This window comes from Clupea harengus, chromosome 11 (genome assembly GCF_900700415.2).
Source record: "Clupea harengus chromosome 11, Ch_v2.0.2, whole genome shotgun sequence".
Lineage (NCBI taxonomy): Eukaryota > Metazoa > Chordata > Actinopteri > Clupeiformes > Clupeidae > Clupea > Clupea harengus.
The window spans coordinates 13,129,624-13,140,252 of NC_045162.1; the positions used below are offsets into that span (position 1 = coordinate 13,129,624).

The window sequence follows — 10,629 nt, forward strand, 5'->3', positions numbered from 1 at the left end:
ACATACATAAACACGTCCTTATGGAGGCGAGCAGCGCACACAGCCGGGGGGGTGGGGGTGGGGAGGGGGGGCTGGGAAAGGATCACCTTGAATTCAAAACAGTGGATTGGAGGCCCTGTTGGACAAGGCAAGACTGTCACACAGGTTAGGCTCCTCATCCTCACAGGTACACACACTTACACTCCCAAACCCCCACACCCACCACCACCACGACACACACACACACACATACACAAATCCTCACAGTCTTGCATAGCATGTGAATATGTGTGTGTGTGTGTGTGTATGTGTGTGTGTGTGTGTGTGTGTGTGTGTGTGTGAGAGAGAGAGAGAGAGAGAGAAAGAGACTGTGTATGAGAAAATGTGCATATGCATACACTTGTTAGTGTGCATACCTGTGGGTTAGAGCGAACATTTGTGTGTGTATGCACGTGTGTTGAAGGGTGATGGTCTAAGAGTGCTTGAGAATAAACATGCAAATGTTAAATATTGACTTGTACATTTGCCTAACACATGTGTCTGTATGTCACTGGCATCTAATTTAGCCTAACTTAGGCCCTATTAATATAATTCTCTCTCGGAGATCGTTCAGAGTTCATTACAAGGTGTGGAGTTCATTTCACTGTGTGTATAATGTTGGAATATAAAAATCATTAGGTTCATTTCGGCCTTTTTCCAAACATAGGCTGCTTCTCTCTTAACTATGTCACCACAGAGATTACTTTTAATTATTCTTTCCAAGCACATTCACCTACAGTACTAATGTTTCCTATTAAAATAGTCCAACAGCATAAGTTCACCGAAATCGAATGGACAAGTAACTACATTTGCAATTAATATATGGGCGTTATTTATAGTTTATATATAGTAGTCTCACTTGTTCCATTTCTTGCTAGGGAAAGTGGAAATAACAGGGTAAGAGTATCATTTCGCCGGTGCCTCCCTTTCTTTCACACATGTCGTGTTCAAACAAAACTTGGCTCGACACTACAGATGCAGCGAAAAGTATCCGCGTCTCGCCTGTATGGCGCCATGCTGGCCGGGGATTGAAGTTAAGAACTCTCTCCATGGCTAATTGCACGCCGGTGTCTTTACATGAATATTCATGAGAGCGTCTTCAGAGCCCCGCCTAATTAGCCTTGAGGTAACTGGAGAGATACAGGGAGATAACTCACACCTTTTACCGAAAGGGAAACATACCCTCCTGCGATCCCCTTGGGATTCTGGCGGAATCGCCTGAGTTCATTAGCCAAAAAAGCAAGAGGATGAGGTACCTGCAGAGTACAGGACGCTTCGGTCTCTCTAAACGCCTTGTTATGAAGAGTCGGTGCCCATTACCCACGTCTGTCAAACAGAGAACATTTTAAAATGAGGGGTGGCTAAAGACAAACCCATTTCTCTAAAACAGTTTGGAATTAAACAATATTTTGAATTAAAAATAGATTTCCAGGCATTAAGGTCTGGACTGAACCCATGTCTCTCCAAGAGCGAGTTTGTGAAGTTTTTATTTTTAAGTTCAAGAAACTTCTGTCTTTTTACTACAAATCCAAACATGACCAAACTCTCTCTCTCTCTCTCTCTCTCTCTCTCTCTCTCTCACACACACGCACACACACACACACACAGACTGCACTGACTTGTGTTAACAGTGAACTTAAAATATGAGCACATTTGTTTTCTCACTGGAGGTTGAATTGCACTAGTGTAACCATCTATACCTTTATGCACGTTTCCATACGTTTATATTTCATCCAGACATTTATTTTTGGCACGCATTGCTGCATTGAGGTTTTGAATAACATGTCGTTTTAAAATGATTTCATATTTGATAACCTTTTGAGTAACGTAAGGGCATACATTGTCAACGATTCTTTTAGGCTACTTTTATTCGCTTTGCGAATCTTTTGCTGTGGTTTACATTGGATAAAACTTGTGTGTTTCATGAATCCCTTATTTTCTCCCGGTTCCCTTGTTCTCCCTTCCTTGTTCTCCACAGAAAGCCAACACTAACCCTGCTGGCTGTAAAATGCCAGCACGATTGAGGAGCGCTTAATCGTATCCAAATCGATGGCGTCCCTGGCGAGGTTCTCAGAACTTGGCTGGCAAGAGGCGCGTGGGATCCTGACAGACAGGGAGGGAATGCCTTGAGACCAGGCCCGCGGTCCTCTGAATCACATGAAGATGCATTACTAAATGTTGCTGAAACTGACATGTACAGGTTTGTCTGTCATTGCCCCAGCCTTTGCCAAAATAAATTCTTCGAAGTCGAAGTCTGATCAAATTGCAGGCTCAATGAGGTATAAATTGGCTGATTGTAATCGAAGGGAATATTACATCAAACATGTTGTATTACTAGGCCTAAAACAAACAAACAAAAAAACAACATAATGTCAAAACATAAAAAACGGCAAAACATAAAAAAAAAAATTTTTAAACAGGAAAGCAGCATCGACTTGTTTTATTTAATGTAGAAAGCGGAGATGAAACTGTACTATGGGTACTCTAAAAATGGCATTTTGAAGCGTCATGATACAGTAGCCAATGCTACACTGTAAATATCTTTGCAATTATATTGGCCTTGTTGAAAGCGTCTGCTTGTACCAGACTGTCTTTTCATAAAATCTTAAGGGGCCATTATTTGTCTTTTCCTGGATGGCCTGTCATTCATCAGCGAGATCAGTTTGATCCTTTCAAACCGCTCTCCATAGCAACCTCTTGCATCCTAAGAAAAATTCACGACGTCGCACACAAGGCCATATTCTTTGCGGAAAGAAAGCAGGGACGTTTTTAGCCGCGCTTCTTGCCTGACAGGCAAAGCACAAGAGGTGCTCTGTGTCGAGGCTTCTTCCTCAACTCGGAATGACCGGTCTTTTTATAGACTGTTAAACGACAACGACTCTACAGTAACGCATTCACATTAAGCGTCTCTGGGGTAATGGAAGCAACAACCTCTGTAGCCCGCCTCGGTTCTCTTCCAACTGCTCGCTGCTCAACTTTTTTTTTGGTTTGAAGGGATATGCTTCTAAGTCAAATGAGTGAGGGGTAAAACGCTTTCAAGCAATGTAAGGTACATAATGACGACGGCAATGTAAAACAAAAAAATAATCGTGTAATCTATTAATGTTACTTACTATTTAAAGTAAGTCTTGAAATGGTCTTACTTTTACAAGGTGTCCATGCACTAATTTATAGATTTATGTAGGCTTGTTTGGATTAGCCTACAACAAACTGCTACAAAGTGGTGAATGATATCAAAATAAAAAATAAAAATTTGAAGGTATGTTGATAAAACTGTGCTTAAGACTTTTCTTTTTCTTTTGAGACTATAGTGCATTGACTGATTTGCATTATGGGCAGCATTAGTCAACTAACAGTATTAGCTTAGGAAAAAATATAAACTCTAATCAAACAATTGTCAGCAGTGTCTATGCATGGGCACACAGACGCTTCAGCAATAGGTTGTCTAAATTCATAAGATGTTTTTTCCCGATCAGAAATATTATGATACAATTAGCTTTAGTTACCTAAATGTAGCAGAACCGCAGTCCTTCAGTCATATTCGTCTAAATAAATATCTAATCGATAGCCGGACAAAACCACGCCTTTCACGAGACAGTGACGAGCACCTGTGACCCCATGAACAGCATAAACGACAAGCACGCACGCACGCACACACACACACACACACACACACACACACACGCACACTCACACACACAAATACACATACACACACTTCAACCTCGTCTCGTGCATGCATTTTACAATGACACTCGAAAAGAGCACACTTACCGTTAAGGTTTTCTTATAGTCTCGTGCCGGAATTGCATGATCGCTGCGGCGCATCCCATCTCAAAAGCCTGCACTACATGCCCGCGCGTGTGTGAGAGAGAGACAGACACACAAACAAGAGAGAGAGGGGGAAAAAGAAACACATTCAGGTAAATAATTAAAATAAGACTGATACCAAAAAATCTTCCAAAAAAGCTGCGGTTTTAGAAGAGGGGAGCGTGTGCCTGATTGCGGACTTTTAGAAGACTGGAACAGGAGAGATGTAAGATTTGTTTAAAGCCCCACATTTCCATTTAAGAACGTGATTGTGTTTGCAAAGATCCCTTTCAATCTTCGCATCTCCCCCCCTCTTTACCCCTCAGCGTCTCTGCGGCTGCTTTGCAATTCATAGAATTGGTAATTTGCTATTGGGACAAAACGTGAAGGGAAAAATAATCAGATCAACCGGGAGAGCGGTGGAGAGGAAGCCAGGAGGGAGACACAGAGGATTTCTCTCCAAGTTGCTGTTTAGAAAAATGCTTCGATAGAGAAATGCGATGAAATACCACCAATGTTTTCACCAGTTTTGCATACAGAAAACACTCTCAGATTGTACTGTAAAAAAAAAAACTAACGTCTGCAAAAGAAAAAATCAGAGTACACAGTTTGCTATTTTATCATCATTTTTGTGTAGTATGTGCATACTGTGCATTCCCTACCACTGGCATAATTAATCCAAGATTTAAGGAATTAAAGGTAATATATCCTTATTCTTTTAATCACCAGGCCCATTTTCATATCATATTCATATCCACATTAAATTAAGGCAAGGCATTACCAAAATATGTATTTTTATTGACTGTGTAGGGTACCGGAGGATGTGTAATGTCAGATTCGTTTGGCTTGTTTCATGTTGCTTAACATATGCAGATTGCAACCGTGTGTAGGCTGTGCACCTTCCGCTCCTGTTTCTGTGAGGGAGATGCATTTGTGATATAAATACAGACTTTCTCGTTTATTCCCTCCTAAGATAAATGAATTTGCCGCGTTGTAGTAATGCATACGGAGGCATGGCTTCTTTTAATCTCGCTTTCCTATTTACATGTATCTGATTTTGTGGGTGGTTTTTTAGGGCTTTGAATAGCGCCAGAATACTAATCCACGATGAAGGAGAGCGTTAGAGTCCCCGCCAACTCTTACTTATGACCACAAACGCTGAGGGGTGTGTGTTCCACCCCTCCAAAAAGAGCTCCGTACTCCCCCACGTGGCTATTTTCAAAACAGCCCGTAAAACTAAGTGAAACCCAATAATTTCCTACTGTTTTCTACCGCTCTCCGCCTCAACTGGGGAAGGAGGTGAAAGAAGAGAGCGAGACAGAGGGCGAGAGAGGGAGGAGAGAGAGAGAACGTTGCGAGGGAGGCCAATTGCGAGTAACTAGGATCATTTCGCCAGACAGCCAACCAAGCGGCTCGCGAAAGAGAATCCAGAAACCTGGTGGGCTCAAGTCGGTAAGGAACCAATGCTAGCGAAGGGGAGGCGTGTCTTTCCTACTCGCTAAGACCTCCCCAAGCAGGTTGTTGCGTTTTTGGCTCTAAAGCCGACGGAGCTCCGAAGAGTGTGGCAGTTTTGTAAGTCGGAGCCATGGCGACAACAGCTCACTATATTCCGCGGAATAACACCTTGCCTTCCAACCCGCTCATGCATCCGGATTCGGATAGGATGCACCAGGGGACAACCTATAGAGAGGTGCAGAAAATGATGCACCACGAATACCTGCAAGGGCTAGCGGCGACCAACACGGGACATCCGATGAGCCTTACGCACCATCAGTGGCTCCCCACATCCAATACCGACTGGACCAGCGGCACTCACATCGGGCAGCCGGAACACAACAAAGCCAGCGTTCAGGCGAGCCGAGATGACCAGGGTAACGGGTTTCACCACAGATCGCACTTGGTGCACCAGCAAACACAGAACAACCACCACGCGTCGTGGGCACCGACCACAACACACCACTTATCCCCACTCTCGCCGGCTTCTAACGGTCACCAGTCACTGGTGTACTCGCAGACGGGCTACACGAATCTCAACGCCATGCTGAGCCCGCAGCCCGCCTCATTGCACCACATGCGGGACCCGCTCCACGACGATGCGGGTAGCCATGACAACCAGATGGAGTCCCCCCAGCAGCCGTTCAGCCATCACCAGGACCATTCCGACGAAGACGCTCCCAGCTCGGACGACCTGGAGCAGTTTGCCAAACAGTTCAAGCAGCGTCGCATCAAGCTGGGCTTCACGCAGGCAGACGTGGGCTTGGCGCTGGGTACTCTCTACGGAAACGTCTTTTCGCAGACCACTATCTGCAGGTTCGAGGCACTTCAGCTCAGTTTCAAGAACATGTGCAAACTTAAGCCACTGTTGAACAAGTGGCTTGAGGAAACAGACTCGAACACTGGCAGCCCAACCAATTTGGACAAGATCGCCGCACAGGGTAGGAAACGAAAGAAGAGGACCTCGATCGAGGTCGGGGTGAAAGGAGCCCTGGAAAACCATTTCTTAAAGTGCCCCAAGCCCTCTGCCCACGAAATCACCAGTTTAGCCAGCACCCTTCAGTTGGAGAAAGAGGTTGTTCGTGTTTGGTTTTGCAACAGAAGACAAAAAGAAAAAAGAATGACGCCAATTGGGATCCCTCACCCTTCAATGGAGGACGTATACTCACAAGCGGAGACCCCCCCTCTTCACCATACACTACAGAGTCCTGTGCAATGACTGTTTTCATGAACAATATTATAAATTTCAGAAAAGAAAAGAAAATGAGAAAATGGACTATGGATTTTACAGTATTTAATTTCGCTTTAGTTTCCAATGAGAAAAAAGAGACAATGCGAGACAAGCTGGGCAAAAAGAGTTTTGCCGTTCGCGAACCGAGATTGTGGCGCAACAACTGAGTGGACGGGAATGTTTTCGAGTATTGCATAAATAATGATCATTTAGTTAAATTTTACGCGAATTTTTAATGAAACCAAGGTCTTAATTTACCAAAATTGAAAGGAGGACAGCAGTCAGGACAAAAACATAATTGATGCTCTATCACCGTTTGTTCACCGGAAAGCATGTCACAAGTGGGGCTGGTTCTTTCTGGTGTCTTTGAATGTGGACGGGCTCGCCAGTATATCCGTGCTGTACATCAACAAAGGAGACAGAATGAACAGAATTGCGCCTTTCTAGATTAAAATGATTAACCAGACTTGAAAATTGTTATTGTTTCTTATCAGTATATCAATTGTGATGTTTTCGTTATTTTTAATCCGTGTCCCCCCATGTAGGATATTGCAAAATGTTTCTTTTTGAATATCCATGTATTGCTGTAGTGTAACAACGCAACTCTTACCCACCTCCTGCAACAGTATAGTACTCGTCATAGTTAAAAGGCAGTTGTCAATTCCTGACAAATGGTCCAGAATTCTGACAAAAACATTTCAGCTGCTCAAACATCTAAAGGCAACACGATCATTTTTATTCTCGTCTGACATCATCTATAGTTGGAGATGGCATCAAAGACGCTAAAAGGCAAAGCGGATATAGTTTACTTTCACCTTTTCTTTGTGTTTACTTTTTACTCGCATGGAGCACTTATTTTTGAGTTAGCATTGTTGTTGCAATTTTCCATTTTAACAAACGTACAATTTGTTTTTTCCCTCCAGGCCTTCTCAAAATACTGACTTGTTTACAGTTCATACCTATCTCTTTGCGCTCGTGGCCAGCAAGGCTAAATATCACGCTTCTCAAAGTAAATCCTTTCTAAATAGATTGGTCAGAATCGAAAAGGAAAGAACTATCTCAGGTAACTTCAGTGCCCTGCTATATATCGAATACACTACATACTTTGTATTAAGATTCGTTGTTAAACAGGTCTCGCTAAATTCATTATGAGAAGGAAAGTTATTTTGTGCCATTATGTGATTTACTCTAAACCCACATCGCTAAATACATGAGGAATATGCCCATAGGAAAGTGACGACAGCCTCTTATAGCAAGTCTTTTATCATATTTCCGTGACTGGGCGTAGGAAGGGAACATTGATGAAGTTGTGTGTTTTCCTCTAGTTTTCTCGAGATTCGTTATCCTTGGATGGACAGTGTAGGTGAAAAGTGCTTTGTCACCGGTGGACGTTCTACGTTTTCAGCAAACACATCAACAGCTACAAAGATTCTAAAGAAATAGATGTCAGGATTATTTCGGAGATGTAAATATGTCGAATATGTAAACATATGTATTTGTTCTCAGTTTATCGTTTTGTTTGTTTGTTTGTTTCTTTCTGGGCAGTTTTGTACACTTACTAATTCCGAGAAGATATTTTAATATGATTTCATTTATGAATTTGACCATTTATATATCTATATATTTATTTCCTTAATGTGTTTGGAGCTTGTTTTGTTTGGCTCTGTTAATTATGTTGCAGTGGATTACAAATGTTTTGTTTACTACATTGGTTGTATGTTGATTGCAAAATGTAGACTGCAAAGTCGCATTTATATTTATGTTATAGTAATATTTTATTACTTACATAAAACGTATATACTACAAGAAAAGGTCTTGTTGTCTTCATTAAGTAGGCTAACTACTCATCTTCTGTTGGTGACTGTTGTTAAATCCTGGGGCATATTGCAAAAAGTTGTGTATGATGAGGAAATCCAAAACACTACATTCTAGATAGTGTTGTCCATATCAACCTTAAAACAAGGAAATCTCGCCTGAAATCCATCATGTAACTCAGATCCACGTTTGACCAGCGCTGTGTTCATGTGCTGTTTGAAAGCTTAAAAGAGAGCGAAAATAATTTAAGAATTATATTACCTCAGGCCTCACACTCATCGTTATAAGTTGTTAACATTCTTGTGTAACTGCAGTATTAAATTGTGCAATATTGAGAAAACACTTGCACTGTCCTGTCATTCAATCATTGAGCCTATCTATTTATGCTTTTCATTTATTGTAACAGCTACCATTAGAATAACTAATGCTATGATCATATTTAACATAAGTCTTACTACAAATAGTTCTACTGTTGGTGCTCCCTCATTACTAACCCTATAGAACGAAAACCTGCATTAGTGGAAAATTGCTTTCAGTGGCTCACTTCCACAAACTTGCGAAGATAATTTTAATGTTAAACTTGATTAAAATTGGCCATTTGAGGGACTGGTTAATAGCAATTGATGTTTTGATGATTGCACAACCCCACGTAGCCCAGACTTATAAGACAGAGGACTTTAATATGGCTTTGTAACTGCAGTTGCCTCCGCATCACCAGCCCCCTACACCCAAACCACCCGAATACATTTTAAAAGGCTATATGTAGGCTATATGACTTCTGCTTATAGCTAGAGTCAGACATAAAGGAAAGACTACCGTGAATAAGATATGTACTTCTCCCTTCTGAAAAGACTGTACGTGGAGCGCTATGTTTTGCTTGTGGCGTCTAACATTATATGTGGCGCCTTTTAAAGTGATTAAAAATACAAATTTGAGAGCTTGTGAAGGTCAAAAGTGAACGTATTTCTGTTTATCACGTCTGTTAACTCATTCACTGTCCAAAAATGGAAAATAAATGATATTTTTTCACTCTATTAAATCTAAATAGGTTGTTATTATGGCAGTACACCACCCATAAAAAGAGAGTCCATTGTCAGAGTCAAATACTTCTTTATTTCTGTAAATATATTTACACCGCTTGGCACAGCAGACATTTTCCATTGTAAAGATTCATAGACTATTAGCCAGCGACAATAACAATCACTTCATTTGCTTATCCTCAATCAAATACAAAAAAAATGAACACATAGGTTAGCCTATGTAGAAGTTTGCGAAAGGAGAGTGAGGTCGTGATGAGAGTGCTCTTTACAACTGAAGAAAGGAAACGTATTTAAATTTACACAATTAAGGGAAAGCATTCTCTCTATTATGAAAGACAAATTATGTGAAAGTCATTATTTAATCCAAAAATGACAATGTTCATAGTTGCAGGGTTTGTTTGGTTAATTTTGTCCTCCCTTTTGGTCTTGCTGGCTTTTCCCGCAATAAGACAGTGCTCTATTCGGAATATTTTTGATAGAAATATTTTGATAGAAATGTACTGTGTGCACATGTATTGCTACATTTAATGACAGCCTTATCTGTTTTAGGACCATCTAAATAGCATAATGCGAATATGAGTCCATAATCTTTAGTCCACGCCAATTTGTCCTTCGAATGCATATACCTGAAATAAATGAAATCAACTGAACCAACCGAAATCACTAGGCTAACCATCTTGAATGACAGCATAGAATACTGAAACTTCTATGAAAAATATTTATCTTTTTAACCCTTAGACAACACAAGATTTCATAAGCTTTCATATTTATACGCGTGCCAGCCTAAGGAGAAATAAGCCACCGTTTTTAGAATGAGCGAGTTCCAAGCGCCCCCCAATGACGACAACTTGTCATTGCAGGCATGACAATGCTTACCGGTATGTCCCTTCCAGACCACCAAACACCATGGTCATACTGTGTGATTGTACAGACGATTTTTTTTGGATGATAGGCTAGTGTCACCGTTTAGGAATGTTTGTGCTCCTGAAATCATCAATATACAAATATATTAAGATAATTACAGTAATTTCAACTATAGGCTGTACTGTACTGAGTCCTGTGGGGAATGTAAACCTCCACCTTTAACCTGAGTCTTTGGAGCCCTGCTCCATGGGCAGGGGTGAGTTCAGAGGCTAACAGCTTCACATGGCCGCTTAATGCTTGATATAGTCTCTCTCTCTCACACACACACACGCGCGCGCACGCACACACACACACACA

General features: G+C 41.4%; 1 protein-coding gene across 1 annotated transcript; it reads left to right on the plus strand.

Moving 5' to 3' along the window:
* The first annotated feature begins 5,291 nt into the window (after positions 1 to 5,291).
* pou3f1 (POU class 3 homeobox 1) lies at positions 5,292 to 8,359 on the plus strand. Its single transcript, XM_012824951.3, has one exon. The coding sequence runs from the start codon at positions 5,414 to 5,416 to the stop codon at positions 6,539 to 6,541; it is 1,128 nt and encodes a 375-aa protein (XP_012680405.2). The 5' UTR covers positions 5,292 to 5,413; the 3' UTR covers positions 6,542 to 8,359.
* Positions 8,360 to 10,629: the final 2,270 nt, after the last annotated feature.